Consider the following 27,330-nt stretch of genomic DNA (forward strand, 5'->3'; position numbering starts at 1 on the left):
GCGCTAAGTTGCCCTTGGCTGAAATGAATCCATTCTGTTGTACATACACTTTCTTCAAGAAGGAAATTTATGGACCCCTGACAAGCCACTGCAGACGCTGTGGGGAGGCCGGCAGCCAGCAATACAGATGTGTCGACTTGGGACGGCCCCACAACACCCGTCTCAGAACCCTCTATTTGGGAAGCCTTTGGAGAGGGGGGCGGGGGGGCGGGAGACATGCAGTCCCAGAAACACAGCACTAGGCCCCAAGTGGGTGGCTGGGCTTAAACTCCATCCTATCTGGAGGCAAAGAACTCTGACCCCACAACCCAGTGGACTACCAGAACGTCCTTCAGGGGCTCCTCCTCACCCTACCAAGGATCGGGGGTCAGGCAGTGCACACACAAGGGTCCTGCTGGGCGACGTGAGGAGGGGGCGGTCTGTGGCCTCCCTCACCAAGCAGGACCCCTCTAGATTATCCCTGCTGGAAGGTATGAGGGCTGCCCCACCTCCGCTGAGCCCTTGACTCCCAAACAGGACATCAGTCAAACCCACTCCGCAAGTTCTGCTCCCACCACTTGCAGCCCCCCCCCCAACCTCATACTCCCCTCCCCGCAGCGTCTCGACTCCGGCTCCCGGCTGATTTATTTTTCTGCCAATTTCCCCGAGCTATGCAGAACCAATTACCGCCGGAGCGCAGCGGCACCGCCGCCGCCAGATACACCACTCTGGCAGGCCCTCGGCGCACTACATTTTTCCTGTTATTTTTTTTAATTGAATTTTTAGGGTGGGGGGAGCAGTACGCAAACTCCATCTCAGGAAACTTAAGCCCCGGGACCTGTCTCAGGTCACGTACTGCACACCCTGTAGTAATATAATATTTACTGCCCCGAGGGTGCCGCGGATGGGGCTGCCCCAGGCCAGGAGAGGGGCGGCCCCATTCCCCAGCCCACTCGAACGTGGCGGAGGGGTATGTTCGGTGGGTGAAGGGGGGCCTGGGCCAGCGTCCTGGCTGGAGCCTGCCTGGAAAGGAGGCCTGAGTGGGCCTGAGGGTGGGGGCAGGCGGGTCTGGAGTGGGATATGAGAGCCGAGCCAACCAGGGTGATTTATGCTCCCAGCCTGGGTCGGGAGCTGGGAGGGACTGCCATACAGACCACCAAAGGGAGACTTTCAGGGAGGCCACCAGCCCAGCCAAGACTCCCCAAGAAACAACCGGGACCGTGACTGCCACTGACAAGATGTCTTGGACCTTTCCTGCCCCAGGAAAGCCCAAGGCAGGGGGTGTGGAAAGAAGGGGAAACTCGGACGATGAGGCTAGATGACACTGTACTCCCAAACCTCAACAGGGGCAGTTGCCCTGCCAATCCTGGCTGACTTGGAAGTGGCAGACAGGGCTCAGCACAGGCTGAGCAGAGCTGGGCCACTCATGGAGTCGCTGCCTGCCCCGGCGCTGAGTGGGTACCTTTATCAGGGACAGCTTCCCGGGAGGAAGCAGTGTCCAGCCTGAAAGATGAACTGGCCCTGGGATCATTCATTTCATTCGTCTTGAGCAACAGCTCTGCTGGTCCTGGCTGGGGACCAAGTCCAGCCCTGCCCTCAGGGAGCCCCCACTGAGCAGCCTCTGAGTCAGGAGTACTTCCTGGAGGAAGTGGCCCCTAGCTGCATCTGGCAGGACCAGGAGGAACTAGTCAGGCCAAAAAGAGCTGGAAGGGTGTGCCGGCAGAAGGAGCAGTATATGCACAAGATGAAGGCTCAGAGGCAGGACAGAACACGTGCAGGGCAGCTCTGAGGAGGCTGGAGGGTAGGATTGCTGGGGTCTGTGCAGCAGGGAGTGGGGACACAGAAGCCTGTCCACCAGGATGAGATCTGGGACTTTTCCAAACTGGAAGACACTGCAGGGCTGAAGTGGAGGTGGCATGGCACAGTGTTAGGAAGATCACAGAGAATGAATCGAATGTCCTGGCAGGACATCCAGGTGGAGATGTGGGGTGGGCAGTTGGGTCTGTAGGTCTAGAGATGAGAGGAGAGCGCTGCGCTGAAAGAACAGAATGGACTCCACTGGCCAGTAGGGAGAGAGGCTCCCAGGGAGATAAGGCAGGAAAAAGGTCAGAGGAATGAAGGAACTAATGTTGGAGGCATTGGCAGGGGCTGGCTGAGAAATGGGTGAGCAGCCGGTGGTCAGCCAACCAAGCTGGCGCGGGAGCCCCCACGCCTGGCTGCCCTGCTGGCCAACCGTGACAATGCTCCACACAGTGTCCTCTTGCTGTGACAGCCCCAGGGCTGTTGGTGGCCTCAGGGGGTGCCTGAAGGAACCAGTCCTGACCACTGGCATTCCTGCCCTGGAGAGCCATTTGTGCATTCCCCAGAGGATGGGAACCTCCTCATCAGCTCCTGACCTGGGACCCGTGCCCCCCAGGAGGCCCCAGGCCCCATTATATCCTGAGGAAAATGACTCAAGGGGGCCACGCTTTGGCAGAAGCATTTTTAGCCAAATCCTTCAGGAACCCTGAGAGGACAGTGAGGGCAGCCCAGGACTTGGGTCCCACCCGTCTCAGATGTTTCGGGCACCTCAGACCTGCCAAGGTCCACACAGCACATGAGTCATAAGCAGTGCCCTGGCCCCCGCTCGGCACCTGAGCTGTCAGGCTGGGCCAATGGGGCATACACATGAGGCCCTCCCCATGGTGACCGTGCCCCTGTGTGCCCCTCCAGCCCCACTCTGTCTTCTGACCTCCGGGCCACAGATGTCCCAGAGGCACCTCCCATGCCACATGGCCAGTCCTGAACTCCTTTTCCTCCCCCAAACCTGCTCTTCTCCTGCTAAGCTCTGTGTGAATGGCCCTCCCATCCCGTCCCCCACCAACACCCCCCACAGCTGCCCTGGCCAGAGCCAGGGGATCGTTCTGGACCTTCCTTGGGCCACCACATCCAGTCCACCATCAAGCCCTGTCCAGTAGAGAGCAGTGCAGCACCAGGGGCCTCGGCCACTTACTAGGGGTGTGAACCTGGGCAAGTTAATTGACTTCTCCGCGCCTCAGTTTCTTCATCTGTAAAATGTGGATCATCCTACTTCCTACCTCATAAGATTTTTATGATTCAGTTCCTACAGGTAAAATTCTTAGAACAACACCTGACCCGGAACATGCTCATTATGAGGCAGTTGTCGTCTTGATGCCTCCTGAATAGCCCACACTGCCCTGGGCTTCCCTCTGCCCCCACCCCTCCCAGTATCCCTGCCTTGGGTGATGCCTGGCTCAGCCTCCCCTCACCACCACCACCAGCCCATCCCGCACACTGCAGCCAGAGTGAGCATCTGAACCACGGAGACCACTGTGCCCCCGGGTGGCTCCCAGGGCTGAGCTCGCCTTAGCAGACCCCTGAGGTCTGCCCCATTTGGACTTCAGCGCCCCTGGTGACCCCCACCCCTACCCCACCCCCCCACCTCACCCCAGATGACGCAGGCATTTCAGGCTTTGGAGAGGGCAGTCTCCTCTCCAAAGGCTGACTCCTAGTCCTCCTCCCAGAGCTCACATCGGGCATCCCCTCCTCCAGGAAGCATCTGAATTAGATTTGCGTTACATACACCTGCTCTGAGCTCCTCCCGCACATGCTCTAACTCCCAGAACAGTTGACTTCATTTGCTCATTTTTGCATGGCTCACCCGCTGGAGGGCTGAAGCTGCCCCCTTGTCAATACGCTCTGGGTGCCTGACACAGAGCCGACCAGGCTTCAGGGAGGTTTGGGGGATGAGTGAATGACCTGTCTGCAATTCCACTACTGGTGGGAAGGAGAGGGAGAAAGAGCGATTCTTTGGGAAAACGTTTGTTCTGATAAAGATGTACTTCCCAACTGGGGTACAGAGGACTAGAAGGACACTGTATCTGGAGGCGTGGCGACCCATGTCTCGGCATGAAGGCATTTCTCATACCTTCAGTAAGGGGTGGGACAATAGGATTTAGAGGGGGGCATTGAACACATTTGCATATATTCACACTTAACCCCATAGAAAGTAGAAAGGCAACTTTTTACTATTAAGTCCATTTAACTGCTGAGAAAAACTGACGCTCGGGGAAGTGAAGCTGCCCAGAGCTGCACAGCTGGTTAAAGGGACAACAACCTAAGTCTCCTGACATTGCTTCTTCTTAATAATGATTATAGCTACCATTTATTAAACACTTCCTAAGGGCCAGCCACTTTGTTTATGTGATATTATAAAGTAGTTATTCTCAATGTCAAGCTGATGATGAAGAAACCAAGGTTCAGAGCAGGCGGATGGTGAACCCCAAATCACCCGACCATGGAGGACATGCTGAGATGCTCCCTTTCTGCTGGGCCTCAGAGCCCCTGTTCTCCATCACCCCCAGGGTCCCTTTTTCCTGAAAATCAGCCATGTCAATAGAAGGCTAAACAGAAACCATGGTCCCCGACCTGGCCTTGGGGGAAGGAGGGGCAACATCACCCCCACCAGCCAGCTCCCTCCTGCAGATTCCATCAGGGAAATAAGAGGTCGGGGATCAGAGACACAATGCTCCCCATTCAGGTGAGCCAGGCCGCCCTGGGCCCACAGCTGCCGCTGCTGCAGGGAGATTTATGACCTGCTCTAAATGTCACCTTTTCAACTCCCCGCGCTGGCTCCACCACCTTTGGACTCAGCACGGGCTGGACTGCTGGCCAAGCGTGGCTGGGGAGACGTGCCGTCGCTCACCACCACACACGAACACTCCCAGGGAAAGGGCCTAGTGGAGCCAGGAGGGAGGGCGTGGGTACCAGGCACCCCTACCTGCAGTCTGCAATGAGCTCATCCATCAGCTGAGCCACCAGGGTGTCCATGTCCTCAGTGGAGCACTGCGCCTTCAGGGCCAGGTGGACTTGCTCCAGGCCGGCTTCCTGGAGAACAGGCAGGCAAGGGTCAGGACCAGCACTAGGGGCAGAAGGTACACACCCGACTCCCACCCCCAGGCCCTGTCACCATTCCCAGTCCCAGAACCAAAATAAAGAGAACAGTAGTTAGAGCACAAAAGGCAGAGCCCGGACCCAACAAACCAGGGTCTGTCCTGGCTCAAGGACATTCCAGGGCTCCCCACACCAAACTGATCCAAATTCCAAAACCTGGGACTCCAACCTTGTGTGTGCTCACAAGGAGTTCAGGTGTCGTGTGCAGGCTTTGACAGAACTGGATTGCATCCCACTCCCGATGGGCCCCTTCAAGCCAGGTCTTCCATCTCACAGGTAAGTGACCTCTGAGCCCCTCTAGTTTCTTCCCTGGGCTACTCTCTCTTTCCCAAGTCCTACCACCCATCCAGGCTCAGGTCACATCCTCCTTTCAGGAGCACTCAGAAAGCCTCCAATAACAAAGCTCCCACTGCCAACTCCCATGGCCGGGCCACACCGGGGTTCATCTGGTCTCCTCCATGGAGTACTTCTCCAGCCATTTCCATGGGCCTCAGCCCTGAGCTGGGAGGCACAGGTCGCTCACAGAACACCCATCAGACCAAGGGCTGTCCCTCAGTCTCCCGCGCCCCTCCCCACCCACCAGCCTTACGGAGCAGGTGCTCCACCCTGGGACCACCAGTCTGGGGACAGGCCCTGGAAGGAACACATAGTTCCGACCCTCAGGGACTGTCCTATGAGAAAATGACCGGCTCAGAGAACAGAGTCTCAACTTAAACAGCATCAACTCCAAGTTCTCCTACACCCTAGAGTTTGCCAGTCTCAGGGAAGATGTGGGCCACCACGGCCCCCCACCTGGGTCTGTATCCCCTCCCAGCCACTCCAAGACCCCAATCCTCCCCTTCCCCTTCCACCTTCCCTCCTCACTGTGCTCACGTCTTCACCCACCGACATGCCCAAGCCTCTTAGCCCACTTCCCTCCATCCCACTGTTCCTCACTTGCTCCAGCATCATGGCCACACCTGCCTCCTCCACATTCCCACGGGCCACGGCCTTGTGGGTGAGCCTCCACCCAATGTACACACAGAAATGGCCTGGGGCCACCACCAGGGGCACCAGCTTCTAGCCTTTGGCCTCTAGACCTCTGTCCTCTTTGATTCCCTTCCACTCTCTGGCCAAGCACCCGGTCTGTCACCCCCAGCCTCCACAGGCAACCCCCTGGTCACATCCAAAACAGGACTCATCACCTGACCTTGTACACTCTGCTCTTCTTCCAACTTCCCAATTCCCAGCCATTAGAGTCCCTCCTCCCCCATCCAATAGACCATGGGGTGCTTCTAGCCCAAGTCCTGCAATTTTCTCCCCAGGTCATCTTCCCAGTGCTCGTCACTCTCCCTGGACCACTGCAATGGTGACCTGGCTGGGCTCCTCTGTCTCCCGCCCCTCCTGACGCTCCTTGGCCCTCTCTTCCCTCTGAGCCCCGTCTCTCACTGGTACTCCTGGAGCGTTACCTGAACTTAAGTTTGGAACATCTGTATGGGAGGTATGGGTGAACCTGGGCTCTCTTTTGCTAAACGGAGTCCCTGAAGGCAGGTCAGCTCCTTGTTCACGCCTACCTTCTAGCTAGAAATTTCAAGCACCAGCCCTTGCATGTGGTAAGAGTCAAAGGCATTTGATAAACGAATGAGTGAACAAACGAACAAATGAACGAACGAGTGCAAGGCTCTGTCCTACTGCCCCTTGCTCGGGTTCGCTCAGCTCTTTCTCTGTGCTGTCCCCTACGTCAGACTAAGGGCTCCCCCAGGATAGTCCTCACTGCCTCTCCCCTCTTTCCTACGCAGGACAGGACTGCAAACCTGGCACAAGGGACCCCAGATGATACAAAGGTCTGCTGGCATAGTTACGTGTGCACCCACAGGGAGCTGGTCTGAAGACACCCACTGTGGGGAGTGCACATGCAAGGTATGTGCGTGTGTGGGGCCGCTTCCACTCACCAGCCGGTCAGCGATCCTCAGCAGTTGGTTCTGAGTCTCAATTCTGTGGCTGATGTCCTCCCAGTAGGATGACAGCACCACCACAGGCTTCACGTTGCCCCAGGGTAAGTAGTAGTAGTGGCACCCTGGAAGGACACAAATGGCCTGGTACTGAGCCAGGGGTGGAGGGGTGGAGGGGTGGGTGGGAAGGGGACCAAGGGTGGGACAGAGTCAGGCACCTGCCCCCCTTCCCACTGAGAACGCCCTCAGACACACACGTGTGACCAGCATTCCCCAGTGTCCAGACAAGGTGCCTGAGCTCCCTTCATATGCTGAAAAGTCAGTGGCTGCTCTCATGAGGGCTCCTTAACACATTAAAACAAAGGGGTTGTTAGGAGGACCCTCGAAAACCCCAGTTCTCCAAAATCTCTACGCCAAGCCCAACAGCTATAGTGTGAGAAATGATCACTGTAGGTCAGGGTCAATGCCGACCACAGCTGGCGTTGGGAGACCAATCTGTGGGTCCTGGCAGCAGGGACCCACCTGGAGGTGAGCAGGGGGAGGAGGCACAGGGGGAGCAGAGCAGGAGGTTCCCCCAGAATAGGTTTGCCCAGGCCAGACCCTTGAGCGGACCTCTGGCAGCTTTCTGTGGGAGGCAGGACTTGGGGTCCGGCCCCTCTCTGTGGTCTGGGTCCTATCCAGGCACATGGCCTCTGGCCTCACCATCAAAGACCGCCCGGCTGTACTGGGTGGTGGAGGCCAGCGGCAGGCAGGTCGTATCGAACTTGTTGCCGTAGTTCCCAATGCTGACCTCGAACTGGATGGCATCGTCAACGTCCTGCAGCATGGAAGCCGAGTAGAAGGCGGCGAAGAGGGAATATTTGCGCCTCCGGAGGTACTTCTGGGAACAGAGAGGGCAGCCAGAGAGTCACAAGGAGGAGGAAGAGAGACACCGGGGTGGGGAGGGGTCACATGTCTGGCAGGCCCTGGCCGTTACTCGTGGCCAGTAAATCCTGGCTGGATGGATGGGTGGCAAGTGGTCCCGCTCAGCGACAGCGCCCAGATTTGGTTACTGACTGAGCAAACTCATTCCAGCCCTGTGTGCTTGGCCACGTTCCTCTACTAAGGTCTGTGCCTCCGAGGCCATGCTGCTCCTTAATCCAAACCAGCAGCCATGACACCGCCACCCCAAGAAGCCTGGCCTTCTGTATCTGCTGTTCAGAAAGGACAGAAGGCTTTAAACGACCATGCCCCAGCCCAGAGCATCCGCCCCACACCACACAGGGTCTCCCCACACCAGCCAGCTCTGCAGATCCACAGGCTGTCATGTGCCTGGGACAAATGAACCCCATTTTCCCCTCTGGATATCAGGCACAGGGCTGAGGATGTGGGAGGCACCCAATCACAAGAACCAGGATGACTTTACGATCCCCTTCGTGGAAGATAGAGAAAAGAGGGGTTACACAACTAGGTCTCTGAATAATGTAAATAGTCATCGCTAACACTGATTGAATGCTTACTGCATATGGGTATGAATTAATTTAACCCTCACTGCAATCTTATGGGGTAAGTATAATTATTAGCCTTACTTCATAGCTAGGGAACTAAACAGCTGGTAAATGGTCAAGCCAGGACTAAAAGCAGCACTGACTACAGCGCCTGAAAGCTTAAACCACCATGTGGACTCCATACAGCTGCCTCTTAGATACAAGACCCAGCTCCCTGACTTGTTCTGATACATTGGAACCTCAGTTTCCTCATCTGTAAAATGGAGAGTTACTAACAGCAGCCACCTCACGCTGCTGGGAGGACTCACTGACAGCAGAAAGTCACTAGCACAGTGTCTGACACATGGAGAGTGTTTAATCAGTGTTAGCTACCCTTACATTACTGCTATAAAATAAGCTCTCAACTTGTATCAAGCTCTAGACTTTTTAAATACTTTCATTTACCTTTTTGAGCCTCTGAACATTCCTCAGGGAATAGGCGTGGGGTCACTCCCACTTCCCAGCTGAGGCGCTGAGGCGCAGCAGGGTGAAGGCACATGTGTATGGGTAGATGAGTGTAGGTAGAGCTGAGCCCTCATCCACCATGACACCTGGAGGCCAACCCCCCTTCACCACCCTCCTCACCCCTCCAAGAGCCGTGCCTCTCACCTCTACCCGGAGAATGTCATCTGCAGGGAGATCCTCCACCTTCTGCTCACTGCGCTCCACCAGCTTGGTCTCCAGGGAGAGCAGAACCCGGCCTCGGTAGGCCACGCCTTCCCCCTGAGAGGGAAGGTTGGATCACCAGGAGCAGGGGGGATGGAGGGGAGAAGAAAGAAAGGGATCTGATCTGTCCCTGAGGTCGCTCATCTCCCAGGCACCAAGGAGGTCCCTGAGCCACCCTCATCACCCTGCAGATGAGGAAATGGTGCCCAGAAAATTCAAGCGACAAGCCAAGCCACCCACATGGTCAGTACCAGACTCCAACCCAGCCAGAGGAGAGAGAAAACCTGAGACCGACGGGGTGAGGGGCTGGGTCCCTCAGGGGCCAGGAAAATGGGGGATTAGTCTGGCCATGAAGGGGAGGCAAAGGGGAGGGGAGGGGGAGGGAGGAAGGGGCCAAGAGGAGACCAGACAGAAGAAGGGCTTTCTGAGGAGGTGGCTACCTGACCCTGGGCCTGCTCAAGCCCCGTGAGGCCCTTAGAGTCCAGGTGGGCCCCCAATATTGCCCAGGCCAGTCTGGGGGGGGGCCCTCACTCAGGCCTGGGGATCTAGGAAAGATGGGGTTGGGGGGTCCAGCTGGCTCACCTTGCCCGTGTTGAGCTCTGCGTAGGGGTCCGGGAAGCCAGTGAACTCCCTGGGACTGCCGTAGAGGTTGACATAGCAGGGCCCAAAAGTAGGCAGGAAACCCAGATGGTCGTCCACTGAGAAGCACAGGCAGGGTCAGAGGGGCTGGCCCGGGGGGCTTTCTAGTGCTCAATCTGGCCTCCTTCAGGCCGGAGTCCATCCCGGCCCCCCAGTTCCCGGCACATGCCCCGCACGTGTGTCAAGAGTAGTGACACTGGTGATAGCTCCCAGGGTCTCCCATACATCCCCATTAATCCTCACCACAATGCTGAGACGTGGCGATTTTTATTATATTTATGATTTCATTTATGATTGCCTCATTTTACAGATGAGGAAACTGAGGCTCAGGGAGGCAAAGGAACAAATGGCTCCAACATGGCATGACCCAAAATGATATGACCTCAAAGCCCATGCACTAAACCAGCCCTCCCCTGCCCCACCTCTCAGAGAGTCCCATCCTGCATCCCGTCTCCATCCCACACATGCATGTAGGTAGTCACCAGAGCCTGGTGACCAGAGAAGCCATTTCCCAGGGCACCAGGGAGGCGGCCCAGGTAGATGTCCCCCCACAAGGCAGCCCCTGGGTACATGGCCCACCACCCTTGAGACAGTCCACCTAATAGCCTTGACTCAGGCTGGGATCCCCTCCCCCTCGTCACACGGTGCAAAGAATAATCTTTCAGTGGAGCAAACTGGAGGACAGTTAGAAGGGGAATTACACTAACGGTGAGGGAACTCGCTTCTCCACAGCATTTCCCTCTTGGGGAAAGGGGGGGGGCTCTTTTGCTAATGTCATGATTTTCCAGCTGACAGCCAAGTTTCCCAGGATGGGATTTCACGGAGAACCCTGAAAAGCCAGAATGCCAAAGGTGGGAAGTGAGCCCAGGGAGAAGAGGAACCATCTCGTATGATCCAATCCATACAAGCAGAGTGGGGCAAGGTGGACACAAAATAAATGACCTCAGCAATGAAGTGCTTGAGACAGACCTGAGGACATGAGCTGAGAACCCTGAGTCCCACCGAGCGGCAACACCCTGGGGAGGAGGGCAGGGGGCAGGGAGATGGGGCTTGAGCAATAAGAAGGCAGGAGAACATGCCTCCCCAGAGCCAGGGACTGCCCTGCCTCCATCTTCACTCTCCCTCCAGTCCTCAGCACAGATGTGGCTCTGGCATCTGGGACAGAGGTGGGAGGCCCAAGCTGATGGAACTCACATGAGCATTACTAATTATTTGTAGCAATCATCTCGATTATGATTTACCTTGCAAATTTCAACTTCAAGAGTTTTCAACTCACCCTGGCCTCCTTCTGGTCGCCAAAATGTCCCCTGCCCCATGGAGGACACCCACACCAAGCCCACCCCTGTCTTGCCTGGAGTAGACTCATTTGAGAATCAGCTGGGAGCCCAGCAGATTCCCCAAGAGGTGTGGGGGGAAAGAGGGAATTGCCTTTAAATTCCCAGCAATTTACATATTCAACTGCAGTTCAGAGGTAACAACCCAAGGTAAGCTAGGGTACCATCGTGGGGAATCTCAGACCCACCTCAGGCAAATCAAACATTCCAGGCAAACAGCACCCCTCTCCCCTCCAGCAAAACCCCAAGGCCCACCCCCTCATCGTCCCCAAGGTAAAAGCACATACGATCAGTGACTGGAGGAGGCTTGACCACACCTGCAGGCTCCTCTGAAGCGTAAAGAAATAGAAAAGGGGTTAGGATGGTTATGGCTGGGAGGAGGACCTGTTACGTGAAAAGGTATGTAGATGGAGAGCTGGCAGACAGATGGAAAGACAGCGCCCCCTTGTGGGAAACAGATGTGACCTGAGGCTTTACTCCCAGCCCAGCTGTGAATTTATCACCAACTAAGTCATCACCGAACCCCCAGCCAAACACAGCCCCCGGTGCCCTGGTGAGCCCTCAGGTCCCTCCCCATTGGTATCTGCCTGCACGTCTGCGGGCTCTGTTTGCCAATTGAAAACTGGACCCAAAATTGACTCGATACAGTCAAGAAATAACACAGAGAAGAAAATGTGCTTTTCCATATTATAGCCAGAAAAGTGAGGGAAACAAAGTACAGACACAAAGAAAGGGTGGGGGAAGCACGAAAGGGCCAGAGCTAGGCAGCCAGGCACACCCAGTGCTCCACCCAACAGGCAGGTTGACACTTGGGTCCCAGCTCCCTGAGAGGTGGCATTACACGGCACAACATCTCCACCTAGTGGCTGTTTCTAGTATTGTCACAGAGGGCGCTGTGTTGCATTTTCACAGCAGCAGGAATTGGGATCCAGCTTCTGACACCTGCCTCCTCAAGTGAAGCACAGTGCCAGACGCTGTCCATTAGCTGAGGGTTCTGCACACTTGGGTGCGTCCCTAAACGCTGTTAGAAATAAGAGAAGCAACGACGGAGGTGTTCTGGCACACTTCCCGGCTCTTGAAATCCATCCTTCACTTCTAGGCAGGTACAAGGTGCCCCAAAAAGAGTGGGCACCCCTCAGTCTCCTTCCATGGTCCTCTCTGATTTCTGACCTTTCCCACACTCTGACCTTCCGGGTCTCCTCCTCCAACCAGCTAAGTGTAACCAAGTCTGGAGTCATAATCCAGCCTGGGGACGCGGTGGGTGAAATCCCTGATTATGTACCTTCTTTGGTCACTGTTACCTGTTGGTCTCTTTCAAAAAAATAACACCTATGACCATTTTCCCACAGCTCCATGATTGTAGTGAAAAGCCAAGAGTTGAGCAAAACATTTGAAGAAAGAATGAGCAAAGACACAAAAAAGAGAAAGAGAATGAAGAAGAGAGAAGAGAGGAACGTGAAAGTCAGGCTACAAGGACAGGGCTCATCCATCAAGTGCAGAAGGCAGGGAGGGCAAGGCCCTGCTGCAGGGGACTTGATGTCCTGGGACCCAGTCCCTCTGCTCTGCACAGCCAGGCCTCAGCTGGGAAACATCGGCTGGCAGAAGTCAGGGTGGCAGAAACCACAAGTCATGGCCATTTTCATATCCACAGACATGGGTTCTCATCAGTGGAGTCGCCGGGCCTCTGGTTATAGCGGAGCTTTCAGCAACAGCGAGAGGACCGGCACCAGCCCAGCTGCAGCCCAGAGGAGAGCAGTGGCCAGGTCCCACCGGAAGCAAACGGATTCCATTTTTAAGTTCCTTCCAAATGATTACAAACAGGCCCGGCCAGTTATCTCAGGCTAATGAGGCCGAGGTCATAGTTCTGACCCCCGTGTGCTCATTGCAGAGGTCAACTTGCCTTCCCACCCACAGAACAACTCTGAATCCTGGCTGCAAACACAGCTGTCACCTAACCCTGCCAGCCATCTGACCAACACATGCCTCTGGTGGCTGGAGGACCAAGGGGGTGGCCGCAGAGGAGCCTGTTTCCCAGTGGCATCTTTCATTCATTCCTCCTGCATCGATTCATTCATTCATTCGTTCGTTTGTTTGTTCAGCAGACCTAACCAAGCACAGTGCTGGGCACCTAGTTAAGAGGTGGCCCTGCTGACAACTTAGGCCAATGATTCCTAATTTGGGAGCAAGGTCCCAGGTCTCCAGGTGTTGAGGATCATCCCAGGTTCTCTCCCCTGTGTCTGCAAACGGCTCATAAAGTCAAGGGCAGAGTGACCAGGGAAGGCACCCAAGACAATGCCTCTATTTAGTCCTCACCACCCTTCTGCCAAAACACAAGTGTTTTGGTGTGTTTTCCCTAAACCCAAGGAACCAGCGTTGTGGAAGCCCCAAAACACAGATAAATACTCCCAGTTCTGTGGCCTGAGCAGCTCTCTAACCTGGGGGAAGCCCCGGGGGGGGGGCGCAACAGCAGGCCCTCCCAGCCCAATGAGCCCCTCATCACAGCTCCGCAGACAGTCCCTGGGGACACCAGTGACTCCTCCTGGAGTGGCTGTGGCCATTACCTACAGCCAGCCCCGCCAGCCCCCTCTGCCTCTAGGCACACTTCCCATGCCCACCGTTTGGCTGTCTGACACCAGCCCGCACCAGGCAGGAAGAAAAACCAAGAACTGCTGGGAAACCACCAACATCTATGTTCAAAAGACAGAAAGAAAAAAGACACTAATTTAGGATTTCTTCACTGTGGAAAAAAAATGGATACAAGCGCTATTTATATAACACGATTTTCATAGGTATAAAATTATAAAAGAATCGGTGTAGGTTTCACAGGTCTCGTGTGCCCGTTACCTTCCAAAAGAACTGCAGCTTCTAAGGTAAGCACTCCTTTTTAGAGAACAAAATTCATACTAAATGCTTTGGAACACAGAGTCCAAGGAATACGTAAGTGTGCCCAGGCAAACTTGTGGGCAGCAGCGCTTAAGAGACTAGTGTTAGGTCCTGTGCTCACTGGAAATAAAAACAAAAACATGAAAACAAAAACTCTGGGTTGGACCAAATAATCTGGTGAACCAGGAGTCAGGGAATATAGAGGGGGGGAAAAACCTAGTTTTATAGTTCGGTGTAGTTTGGGTTTTGAGAGCAGTGAGGAAATTAAGTGTTGTGCATTGTCATGCTGGAATCCCCCACTGTGAAGAAAAATACAAGGAGCTAAAAGTCAAAGTGCAGTGACAGGTTTTGAGGTGGCCTCAGGACAAGTGGGAGGAGCTTGGCAGGGAGAAGGCAAGTGCTGACGGTCAGGGCCCAGGAAAGACGCACATCTCTGACAGAAGGGACATCAGAGCAATCATGAAGAGCGGCTCGTTTGAGCAGTAAGTTTAACTCTTTTACTTACAGAGATCAAGCTATTTAACAGGACATTTTAAGCTGGTTAGCTGGTTGCAGGACTATCCTCATTTATTTCCATCACAATCTGTGGGGGACAGTAGCCTGGCCTTTGAATGCCTCCCTGAACCACACTGGGTTGCCCATGGCCTGAGCGCCACCTAGTGGCCAAACAAACATCCTTCTAACATTGCCATTAAAATATTCATAATAACCCTGAAAAAGCTCAAGGCCATCATCACCACCAGCAGGAAGACTGATGACGGGACAGGGATCGAAACTCTCCCTCAGGCGGCTGATGGCAGGCACAGCTGTAGCCTCATGAAACAGCGCTATCAGAAAACAGTCAGAAGGTCAATGTGCACCTCTACCAGGGTCTCTCCCTGGATTCAGAGACAGGGATAGCACCTGGCAGAAAACCGGAGAAGAGGTTCCTTCCATACCAGGACTTTCGATCTGTGAGGGGCAGAACACCCTCTCTCCCACCCACCATCAAGATGCACTGCGCCTCCCCTCACCTCCCCACTTCAAATATTTCTACCTGAACATCTAAAACAGCCATTCTCTGAAATCATCAGAACAGGGGCAGCTGGTTAGTTCAGTTGGTTAGAGCGCAGTGCTCATAACACCAAGGCTGCCGGTCCGATCCCCACGTGGGTCACTGAGCTGCACCCTCCACAACTAGATTGAAACAACTACTTGACTTGGAGCTGATGAGTCCTGGAAAAACACACTGTTCCCCAATAAAATTTAAAAAAAAAAGAAAGAGAGAGAGAAATTATCTGAACAGGGGGTCCACATCCTGGGACAGCAGGTCGCACAGTTAGGAGGAGGAGGGGCTAGGACGGGAAGAGCCCAGATAGCAGTGCCTTCTGGAGGCAGTTTTTGTGTATTTCACTAATTACAAGTATCAATAATGAAATCAGAATGGTAGAGAGCAGCAAGATGCTGCGGCTGAGCAAGGGCACCTGGGAATTCATTGTACAGTTCTTTATTTTTATGTTGTTTGAATATAATTAAAAGTTGGGGGGGTGTTTGTTTTTTTGTTTTGGTTTTTTTGTTTGTTTTTAATGTTTCAGAGAACTTAGGAGACGGGATGGGTCAACTTCAAGAACACTAGGTGGCGTCTTCCAGAAACAGGGCACATTAATCTGTCTTCCAGGTAAAAATCTGACAAGATGGATGGACAGAGACTCACATACCCTGTCTGTAGAAAGACACCAACCGTGAACAGATCTTATTAGAGAGTGAGTAAAGGAGGAAGAAGGAATAACAGTGCCAACGAGGCATCTGTAAGACTCAGGTGAGCATTCATCTGAAATTCTGAAGAAATGATTTTGAATCCTAAATAAAGTACAAGAAGACCTAGATGTGGTACAAAACAAAACTTCGGGGAGAAAACAGACAAAGATGGAAAGGGAAATACTAAAAGGGATGGTAGAAGAAAAAGAAGGCATGACAAGAAACTAAAAATGCAACAGCCAATTTTAAACCACATGGGAAACAGTAAAAAGCAAAATTAATACAGGAAAAAAATCAGATTAGTGATGCAGGAAGCCAATGAAAATTATACTAAACAACAAACATTATTCTAGGGCTTGTTATGTACCAGACACTCTAAGAACTATACATTTATAATGTCACTGGATCCTTATAACAACCTTCTAAGGCTGTGACTGGTAAGAGAAGACTGGAGCAATCCAGCTACAAAGAAGCAGAACTGAAACCCAAGCGGACTAGTTCCAGAGCTCTAGCTCTTACCCCCACCCCACCCTGCCTTCAGCTGTCCATGTGGTAATATCAGAAAAAAAGAAATTATTCCTCAACTCAGATTTTAAAATTCACCATGTCTCTGACAAAATTCAATGAAGAATTCTGCACCTAGATAGATCAAAGTAATTTTTTAAACTACAAGAAGAAAGATACATTCCTACAAGCAGCATCTAGTTAGAAAAAAATAGACTACCTACAAAGAAATCAAATCAGACTGCTCTCTGAAAATATACCAAAACAAATTTGTAGACGAAATATTTAGGTGTAAAAAATAAAAGTACAAAATAAAGTTAAATATAACCTTGGGGATCGCTGAAGGCCAAAAGCATGACATATGAGACAGAAACCATACTTTCATTATGTAAATAAGAAATACTGAAAATAAACACAAAAAGTTAAGTAGAAAGCTAAAATAGGAAACAACAAAATAAGTCTAAAGAGAATTAAAGAAAAAGTAAAAAGATGAGAACATTAAAAATTAGAAAAAATATTAGAACTGATAAATAAATCCAAAAGTAGATTGTTTGAAACATCCAATAAAGTAGGGAGAAAAAAACTTCTAACAAGGCTAATCATGAAAAAAAGAAATAAAACTTAAATACATACCATTAGAAATAAGAAAAGGGGAGATATTGCAGGTAGAGAGAATTGTTTAAATTACTGATCTGCACAACACTATGTAAATAAATTAGAAGACCTCAATGGAATAAATGATTTTCTAAAAAATATAAATTATCAAAACTTATTACAGTGAAAGTAACAAACTGAAAATAACAATGATCAAAGGAGAAATTAAAAGTTTTTAAAGAGTTAGCACTACATCCACTCAAAAAGGGCACCCAACCCATATGGTTTTATGGGTGAATTCTTTCAAACCCTCAAAAGACTATTCTTATGTTATATAAACTGTTCCAGATGTTAAAAAAGACCTTAAATCTTTCCAATTAATTTTACAGAGCCAACATAACCCAGATACCAAAACCTAAGAAATAATAAGAAGACATACCTATTAAAGACAATAGAAAATCAAGAAACAAGCCCAAGAACACATTTTGTAATTTAATAGGGGATGAAGGTGGCAATTCAAAATACAGGGAAAAAATTATTCAACATATAGTGTTGGTATCACCAAAGAACAACTTTTTAAAAAGTAACATTAGATCTTTGCCTTATTCACTAATGAAAAGATTAACAGATTTGGCTACATAAAAATTTTAAATTTCTATATGTCAAAAACTATTAAATGGTAAAATGAAACTGACAACAATTATTTACTGCATATATGACAAGGGAAACTTAACATCCACACACATAAAGAACTCTTAACAAAAAATGAGAAAAAGACAAACATACTATAAGAAATATGGGCAAGAACATGAACAGACAATTTATAATAAAGTATATAATCTATAATTATTAAAATATTTTTAAATTTGCATTGGTCAATTTCATCAAATATCAAGGAAATGAAAAGGCAACAATGAAAGTCACCTATCAAATTAACAAAGTTCTTTTTTAATATCATTATTTTACCCTGTGTTGGTGAAGGTATAGCAAAATAGGCTTATGTGAGTGATTAGAGTGTAAATTATCCAGTCTTTTGGAAGGGCAATTTTGATATACACCAAAAGCTTTAAAATGTTCAAATCCTTTGACACAGCAATTCTACTTCTAGGTATTTATTTAAAAGGAAAATCGTGAATTGCATAAAGATTCAACTACAAAAATATTCAATATAAAGTTAGTCATTTATAACATGGAAAATTTTTTAAATATCCAAATAATTCAACATTATCCAGTTATTGTGGATAATGGTACATTCACACATGGAACATGCGTATTCATTTAAAATTATATTGTAGAAAATGTTTAATAAATGAATAAACATGTATGTTGTATTGCCACATGAGAAAAAAGCAATTTTTGAAACAATTGAAAGTTGTTTCAAAACAATGTTTATTGTGTATATGCGTGTATATATACATGCATGTACGTGTACATACATACATACATACATACATACATACATACATACATACAAAAAGGTCCCAGAATCTCAATAGTTAGATCCTATCTGGGAGAGTAGGCTTATGGGTAATCTCATGGGTAAATTTTATATTCTTCTTTCAGATTGTCTCTTTAAACAATCACGGACTACTTTTTAACAGGCCAATAAAAGTTGTTTCAGAATAGCCACTGCCAGACACAGTCGGCCAACATAGAGCCCAGTGGGTGGCATGGCTGCAACCCCCAGTTACCTACAGGAGTGAACTGTCCTCTCTATACCATTCCCTGGTGCATGCACCATCCAAGGGACAGAGATTCCTAAATGTCTCTCATTGGCCACAGCCTTTCTCCCTGGGAAATGGGCAGCAAAGACCTTATATTCTTCCCTTTCCCGCAAACTTTCAAACCTAGAGATGTAAGACAGGCAGGGGTGGAACAAGGGAGAGCATGGGGGACTAGAAGGCAGAACAGAGGGGGGACTTACCTTCTATTTCTCCTCCAGGGGCAGAGATTTTCGACATACTCAGGTAGGTGGTGGCCACGATGTCATTGTGGGTAAGGCGGTCCCTAGAGCAGGGAAACGCAGAGGGCCTGAACAGGGGAAGGGGGGTCGCAGACCACAGCCCACCCAGAAGGAAAGGAACGTAGTTAGGGGACCTGGTCTTCACACTGGGTATGATACTGAGGCCTGGCAATCCTAGGAAAGGAAAAACTAGAAAGAAAGTGCTGCTCAGGAGGGAACTAGCCCGTCTTGTCGATCATCAGCACCCCATCAGCCAGCCAACACTGGGCTGCCAGCCTGGATGCTGTGGGGATGTCTGCAGGTTGAGGGGGAGGAGGCCAGAGGCAGGAGACAGGGTGGGGAATGGGAGGCTGCTCAGGGAGCCAGGCCCCCAGACCCAAGGAGAGCCAGGCTCCAGGAGCTCAAGAAATATCCAGACCAAAGAGAAAACCAAGTGACCAGGAAGAAACTGTCTCCAAGGTCATGGTCTTAAATTACTCAATGCTAATGCATTATTCCTTTTTGTATCTGGCTATGTGAGAAAACACTTTTAACCTCCTTTACTCAACAGCCTTAAGAAACAGATGCTTTTATTATCATCTCCATTGCACAGATGAGGAAACTGAGGCTTAGAGCCAAGCAGGTCCTTGCCCAAGGTCAGCCTGGGAGGTAGGGGCAGAGCCAGAACTGAAACCCTGGTGTTCTGACTTCTGCTGCTCCAGTGTGCCATGGCACACACTGCCCCGTGCATGGTATGAGAACCTGTCCTGCTTGCTAGAAGGCTGGCTTCTCCCCCTCTCAACCAGCATAGGGGACTGTGGGTAGCAGCTCAAGGAGAGTAAGTGATTGGTGAGCCCATTAGCCAGCAATGACTTGTGCAGACCCTCCCTCTGGGCCCCACACCTGTGATAAAAGTGAACTGGCATCTTAAGATGCTTAACCATAGAGCTGGGAGGACTATGGGTGGAGCTGGGCCCCTTGTTAACTCTCTAGTCCTGACTTTGTTAAACTTTGTGGTAACTTCCGGGGGAGGGATGCTAATAAATAGAATAGCCACCTTGGAACTGGGGCTATTCTTCTTCACATGGGCAACTGGTGCTTCGGTTAAAGGTGTGCGGTCCCGCACTGCTGTGGTGGTTTTTGTGTGTTTGTTTTTTTTTCTTTTCCTAAATAAACCATTCTTTTGGAGGATTTCCTGGAGAGTTATTTTGGCCAGTTGACATCTGCTCCCTTTGATAATAATATAGAGTAATAGCTGGCATTTATTGAGCACCTACTAAAAGCCAAGCACTGTACTAAAACCATTACATGACTTCGCTCATGTCCCTCACATCAGCCCTATGAGGTAGCTATTATAATTAGCCCCAATTTCAGATGAGGAAGCTGAGGTTTAGAAGGTTAAATAATTGGCCAAGATGGCAAAGCTGGGATTTGAGCAGGAAATGCCCAACGTGGAAACCAGAGCTTTGATTGCAGCCACCTGCAGCTTCCTCATCAGACTACATCAGGGGCTCTCAATCCAGTGATTTTGATCCCCCAGGGACACTTGGCAATGTCTGGAGCCGTTTTTGGTATTGGGGGTGGGAGTGCAGGGGGAGACCATGGATGCTGCTAAACATCCTACAGTGCATAAGACAGTCTCCCACATCAAAGAATTTCCTACTCCAATATGTCATCCTGCTGAGGTTGAGAAACGCTGGGCGGGACAAGATCCATCTCCTTCTGGAAGTTTCCCGGGTGCATTTTTCCTCTTTATTTTTATTTTTTTTATTTTTATTTTTTTTGGAACCCCGCAGGCCTCCTCTCCCTGCTTCCTGTGCTTTCGCCACTGGAGGCTTCAGGCAATGCTACGCCCAAGCCCCATTGTAAAAGACACCTGGCCAGGGTGATTTTTATTATTTCTCTTTTAAATCTAAACCCAGGAGATACCTGATCTCGGCTGCTCCCTTCCTTCCTCTTTGTATTTCCCAGGGAGGTGATTAAGCTTCAGTTTTAAATATTTCCATCAGGGCAGGGGCTACCTTAGGAAGAGGGACTTGTCAGCACAGATGTTTATCACTTTTCCTGGTGAATGATGTTAATCAGAGCTGGGAAATAAAAATTCCTTTAAACATTTTACAATGAGATTATCAATACCAGATAAGTGACAGTTGAGGGCACGCTTAAACTGCCTCCATGACCAACCCCCCAAAAAGACCAGCCCTTGGGGAAGAATGGGATTTCTGACCCCTGGGCTTACCTGAACTTGGTGAGGAGGGAAAGAGAACAGGAAGAGGTGTTGTTTTTATGGAGGTGTTGGGGGGAGGGGGAGGGCGGGGGTTGGTGTTTGGTTTCTTAATGAAAAAGAAATTCTGAAAGAATTAAATGGAAGATTAAGTTACAGAGAAAAGGCCATATGGACTAGATCGCATTTCCAGGATTCAGGTAATAACACAAGTTTATCTGAGTTTTCTGGGAAGAAAGCACTGTTCTGGATAGGAGCTTGTAGCAGCAGAATGATTTCTGGCCAGGAGTTGGGTTTTGGGGCTTGGGGTTGCTTTTGGAAAATACAGCAAGTCTGAAAATAGACTCACAATAAAAACGCCACTTCAACCCAAACCAGAGATGCAACCACCAGATTCTGTAATGTGTTTGGATTGTACAGTATGCTGATGCCTTTGACACAGCTCACCCAGACTCGGGTGAGGCCCATCCACAACACATGGCACAGCTGCACCCATGTGCACACACGCACACATGCCTCCACACGCACAGACACACACAGCCAATCGCCCCCAGGCAACACAACGCACATATGTGCGCACACACACCACGAGCTGAGATGAAGAGATCATTCCGGGGACGTAAAGCACGGCTCTCCCCCAGACCGCTTCCCCACGGAACATACCAGCGGTCAGGGCCCGAGAGGCCTCTCCCTCCCGGCCCTCCAGGCTGCTCCCTCTTCTCCTCTAATTCTCACAAGCTGTTTTCTTTAGGCCTGGGGAACTGGCGTGCATTTTAATGGCTCTGTGGCCTGGGGGTTTTCCCTAGTCTCTCATTATCCTCCTGGCTGGGGGTGCCATGGGCAGGAGACCAAAAGACAACACAGTGGGAACCGCAGGGCCAAGGCTTTTTGGGGGCAGCTAGAGGACAAGTCTCTTTTTGGAAAGCCTGGTATGTGGAAGGTCCTGGAGACCAGCGTGTGGACCCCTAAGGGCCCCTCAAGTGTGAGAGGGAGCGCTTCCACACAGCAGGAGGCAGCGCAGCCTGGTGATGAAGAACGCAGGCTTTGGGTTCAAGCCTGGCCTCAGCTGCTTCCCAGCTGTCACCTCAGACAGGTCACCCAATCTTGGCAAATTTACCTCCTCATCTGTAAAGAAGGAGTCAAGCTGAGGGTGAAGTGAGATTGTGAGGGTAAAGTGCTTGCTAGGCACAGCGCCTGGTGCACGGTAGGTACTCAACAAGGGGTAGATACAATTACTTTTCTAAGATGTCTGTACGGCTACAGCCCTCGCCTATGGCAAGCTCACAGTGGTGTTCCCGGCTCAGGCAACTCTGCCCACTTCCCCAACCTGGAGACCCTTCCATGCCATCCTACCAACCCAGAGGCCATCACAGCCTATCCCCCGAGAAGCTCTGCTCTTTCCAGCTTTCTTGCCTTTGCTTATGATCCTTTCCTCACTGGAATGCCCTCATCCTGGATTTATTTTTTAAAAAAGAAACCTCCTCCAGGAAGCCTTCCTGGCCCCTCCTGGCCTCAGGGATCTCAGACTCCTGGAGCCCTCCCAGCCCCACCTGGCTGTCCTCCTATCTGCCTCCAAGCAGGGCTGTGAGTAAGCTTCCCTAGAACAGCCCACATCCTCTCTCCCCTGCCTCCCCCAGGGGGGAGACTACTTCACCCGAAACCTGCTCTCCTACTGCACCCAGACTGAACTGAAGGAAACTGAAGAACCCAGTGGCCCCTGAGGACAGCCACCTCTAAAGACCCTGAGGCTCAGAACTCACCAGTCTACGACACGAATCCTCATTTTTTCACACATGGAAGGAAACTATAGAGGGAAGAGAGACATGTTGGTGTGGGAGCCTTTTGAAAAACCAGAAGTCTAGGGTGTGGGCGGGACGCTGGGGAGGCTGGGAGCCTCCTGGGGTGGACACCAGAGGGCTAGGCTCACCATGGCAGGCAGCGTGATGCTCTGGTTCCACTGAGGGTTGGCCGTCTTTTCCAGGATCTTGCTGCAGAGCTAGAAAACACAGAGGACAAATGGATGGAGCAACATGGGGACTCTGGGCTCCTTTGGGGACCACCACATCAGCCAGTGGCCATTCTCTGTCATGCTGGCCACGCTTCAGGCTGGACGGAAGGCCCTGAGGGCCTCAGAGTCCTGTGCCGTGGGCTAAGACACAGGAATCTTTGCAGAGACAAAAGGCTCAATGCTAGGTCAGACTCAGAGCTGGGAGGCATCAGACCCAGAGCTGGGGAATACAGGCTGCCTGAATGCCACAGCCCTTCACCCTTAGCTCATACCTCTGGCTGGAAATCCCCCTTTCCCACCTCCCATTAAGGCCTTGACCCTAAATGTGGGGGCTCTGAGTCCATACTGGCTTTCTCATAGGCCCTCCAGCACTCCCTTTTGCCCATCAGCCCAGATCACCTGCCCCTTTGGAAGACCGTGAGCCCTAGGAGTTTAGAGATGGGGGAAAAGAAGGGGAGAACGGAGCTGAAGGGCCGGGGCCAGGGCTGGAGCCATGCACAGAATGAGAGGAAAATTAAGTGAAGATACAAGCCCCATAAGCCACAGTCGGCCTCAGATCAGCCCTGCTCTTAAGACTGGGCTTTCCACAAACAAGAAACCTAGCAGAGATGGAAACCAGTTCCAAACCAGCAGCTCGTGGTCTCTGCTCTGCCCCTGGAGTCCCTGGGGCAGTGACAGGCCCCTTAGCCAGCCCAGGGCATCCTGAACTCACATGGGGACAGCAGGTAAAGGCTCAGTTTCAGATATATATATATAGATCCTGGTAGGTTCACGTGTCCTACACATAATAATGAGCAGCCTTTTTCAGAGCATCTCCTATGGGACCTGCCTTGTGCGAAGCATTTTCCATGCATTATCTCATTTAATGAGCATCTGACTTAGATCCGGGACTTTGGTTTCTCCATGAGATGATGGTGCAGCCTCCCCAGGGGCCAAGACTTTGTCTCTACCCCTGCTCCGCCTCATGCAGGCTCCTGCCCCCACTCTCCCCTTCTCCCTGTGAGAAAAGCTCAGGAAAAGGCTGGAGCAGGAATGGGTGCCAGGATGTGGCCCTCGTGTGATCCATCTGACAGAACAGTGGGCAGAGTGGGACACGGTTTTCAGGAATGGGTATACAAAGAGTTGTAAAGCACGTAAAAAGAGGCTCATCCTCCCTCATAATGAAAGAAACACAAATAAAACAAATGAGATACTACTTCTCGTCTATTAGGTTCATAAAAATCTCTAAAGCCTGGCAGCCCTTGATTGGCAAGGCTTTGGGGAAACCTGACCCCTCCAGGGGGTAATTGGCCACTATCTGTCAAAATTACAAATGCAAATACCCTTTGACCTACCAGCTCTGCCTCTAGACATTTATCCTACAGAAATACTTGCACATGTGCAGAACGGCATACGTGTGAGGTTATTCACTGCAGCATGGCTTGAACTGGCAAGGATTTGGAACAACCCAGGTCTACCAATAGTGCACGGGTTAAATAAATTATCGTCCATCCACGTGATGGAGTACTATGCAGCTCCAAGGAGAATGAGGACCACAATCTCCATGTTATCTTATCAACTGAAGAGCAACGTGCTAGGGATGTCATGTATTATACAACATGTTGACAGTAGTTAACACTGTCGTGTGGCATATTTGAAAGTTGTGAAGAGATAAGATCCTAAGATTTCTCATCACAAGGAAAAAAATATTTTTTTTTCTTTTTTGGGGGGTGGGTATCTATCTACATGAGATGATGGATGTTAACTGAGCTTGCTATGGTAACCATTTCATAATATATGTAAGTCAAGAAGTCGTTATGCTGTATGACTTAAGTTTATATAGTTCTGTAGGTCAATTATATATCAATAAAACTGGAGGAAATTTTAAAAACCAAAGTGCAGAACAGTGAGTGCGATGTGCCACAATTTGTTAAAAGGGTAAAAACTAAGACTTTAGAGTCAGGTTTGCTTCTATACGCATAATGAAACCAGAATAAGGCACAGGAAACTAACTGCGGTGGTTTCATTCGCAAGGGAGGAAATGAAATGATGAACTGTCAGACGAGTACAGAGCAAAAGGGAGAATTTTCATAATAGAAGACAGATAGAGTTAGATAGGTGATAGACAGCACTAGATAGATGATGGAGATACATAGATGGTAGATAGACAGATAAGATAGAGATATAATAAATACATGACCTAATTCAAAAATTAGATGAACAAAATTTTAAAAGGAAAAAAAAGGACTCTAACCAGACACAGCTGAGAGGCGCTGCCAAGTCGTGTCTCAGCTCCCTGAACGAGAAGGCACAGGTTGCCCCCATGCTCCCAGGAGCGAGGCAGGGAGTTGCAGCCTCGTCCACAGCAAGCGAAGCACTGATCTGCCTGGCCTCGGGGACTCCCTCTGAGCGAGCCACTGGGATGTGGGTCTGGGGCCCTGAAATATAGCTGGTCCCGTGGCCACACCCCAGGCCAGCACTGCCTCTAGTCCTAGAAGTCCCCTGGCGCCTTCCTGCACCCTGTTCCACTCCCCACGCACTCAGCCAAGGCAGCCTGAGCTTCTTCTCCTCCTTCTCCTTCTCTAAGTCTTTCTTTTCAACCCTCCTTCACTTCCTGATGGAGTGTAATGAGTACAACCTTCCGAGAGGGCCATTTGGCCCCCTTATCAAATACTTAAACATAAGCATGCCCTCTGACCCAGTTCTAGACACTTCCCTATGGAAAAGCAGAGTGTGAACAAAGATTCCTGCACACTGATTTGTCACAGAGCTGTTCATGAGAGAGAAAAACTGCAAGAACAAAAAGAATTATCCAGGGCCGGCCGAGTGGCGCGATGGTTAAAAAACTGGCTTGGGACGCCAGAGGGCCCCAGTTCGGATCCCACATATGAGGGCCGGTGACACTGCCCTCCACAGCTAAGATGCTGAACAACAGCTCAACCTGGAGCTGGGCTGCTGTGAGTCGCAGGTGATGGCGTAGGCTGCAGCCCCTGTGGCAGTGGGTTGCCATGGGCTACCGTATGTAGCCAGCAGCCAGCGTGAGCGGCCAGCAGCCGCCGTGAGTGGCCGTCCAGAAGCTGGTGACTGATCTGCCTCACCTGGGAAGAGTGCAATGATGGTGCCAACTTGGGCCAGTGAAGCAACATCCTCCACAACTAGACTGAAGAACAAAAGGACAGCAACTTGTCTGTTCCCCTTCCCCCAACTCCCCAGCACTGTTCCCATCCCCCCAATTCCCCAATAAAAATCTTTAAAAAAAAAAAAAAAAGAATTATCCAGAAATAGGTTAAATTTCACCTTACATTCATCTAATGGAACAGTGTGCACTCATCAAGACATTGATTTCAAAGGCTATTTAGTAACCTAAGGAAATATTAGATAATAAAAGCAGTTACCAAACTGCATAGGCACAGTTGACTCTCATTATTGGTGGTAGTTACATGTTCTGTCAATCACCAAGAAACTGAATGAGTGAATACTGAGCCATTGCTCCTAGGGAAGATACAGGCTTAGGTTCCTACCTGCCTCTGCCACAGCATTTTCGTCAACTCCTCACTACATAAACTTGTGTGGTGTGTATTTCTGTTTAAAGACACTTTATGGAATATATATTGTTGATTCGTTAATGCTGAATTCATGGCCACCAGCACGGTGCCTCATGCCTGAAGGAAGTTCATCTAACATGAATTTTCTCCATCAGGGATATCACAGCCTGCTTGCCCTTAGGAATTCTAGACAGCATTTCAGCTCTCCACTCTGGGGCCGTTTTAAACAGTGAAATCACCAATAAAAAGCAAAAAAAAAAAAAAAACGGTGAAAAACACGACACAAAGCAGACCAAGACAGGGACACTTATTGACAGGATGAGAGCTGACACAAGATGGAAAAACATCAAGGTGTTCCAATTCAGCTGGCAACACGCCAGTCAGCCAACCCCAATTCTGTGCCGCTCCGCACCTGTGATTGGAAATGATCACGAAAGCACTGTGAGAGTACGATTTTGAGGTTACAAATAAATGTTAATGAGTGGGCAAATGTGCAAATACAGTATCTGCAAATCATGAAAATCAACTAACCTGAATCCAATATTTTTCCAGTGTGGGGGTTTGGTGGGGGGAGGTGCATGTGAGGCAGACACAGGCAGTGAGAACTACAGAGAGGAAAACATACTAGCAGAAAATTACACAAATGTTAACAGTAGTTACCTCCAGGATGGTGTGGGGGGCAGAAACACAGGGTATTTTTGCCTTTTGTTTTTCTTTTTCTTTCAGTTTCTCTGATTATTTTCAAATTTTGGGTACAATTACTAGGTTTAATTCTTGCATTTAGAAACAAAAAAAAAAATAGTTTTTTAAAGTCTCCCGCTCTGCCCTCCAAGTATCTCCACTTTCCTTCTCTCAGATCTCATGAAGTGTGTGTGTGTGTGTGTGT

The 27,330-nt window shown here is 50.3% G+C and overlaps 1 protein-coding gene across 21 annotated transcripts in view; it reads right to left on the minus strand.

The window, feature by feature from the left end:
- The window catches only part of DYSF (dysferlin), a 208,338-nt gene that overhangs the window by 108,314 nt on the left and 72,694 nt on the right, over positions 1 to 27,330 (minus strand). For 13 of the 21 annotated variants that reach the window (XM_019647671.1, XM_019647664.1, XM_019647662.1 and 10 more), the window contains 9 exons: positions 22,840 to 22,908; positions 22,673 to 22,716; positions 18,671 to 18,753; positions 11,316 to 11,357; positions 9,638 to 9,753; positions 8,999 to 9,112; positions 7,566 to 7,743; positions 6,864 to 6,988; positions 4,760 to 4,866 (listed from right to left, as the gene is read on the minus strand). In XM_019647671.1, coding sequence (XP_019503216.1) covers positions 4,760 to 4,866; positions 6,864 to 6,988; positions 7,566 to 7,743; positions 8,999 to 9,112; positions 9,638 to 9,753; positions 11,316 to 11,357; positions 18,671 to 18,753; positions 22,673 to 22,716; positions 22,840 to 22,908 — 878 coding nt within the window. The remainder of the gene's footprint in view (positions 1 to 4,759; positions 4,867 to 6,863; positions 6,989 to 7,565; positions 7,744 to 8,998; positions 9,113 to 9,637; positions 9,754 to 11,315; positions 11,358 to 18,670; positions 18,754 to 22,672; positions 22,717 to 22,839; positions 22,909 to 27,330) is intronic. The other 8 variants (XM_019647673.1, XM_019647669.1, XM_019647667.1 and 5 more) reach the window with 1 other exon arrangement.

The sequence above is a fragment of the Hipposideros armiger genome, unplaced genomic scaffold, assembly GCF_001890085.2.
Source record: "Hipposideros armiger isolate ML-2016 unplaced genomic scaffold, ASM189008v1 scaffold_114, whole genome shotgun sequence".
In the NCBI taxonomy this organism is placed as follows: domain Eukaryota; kingdom Metazoa; phylum Chordata; class Mammalia; order Chiroptera; family Hipposideridae; genus Hipposideros; species Hipposideros armiger.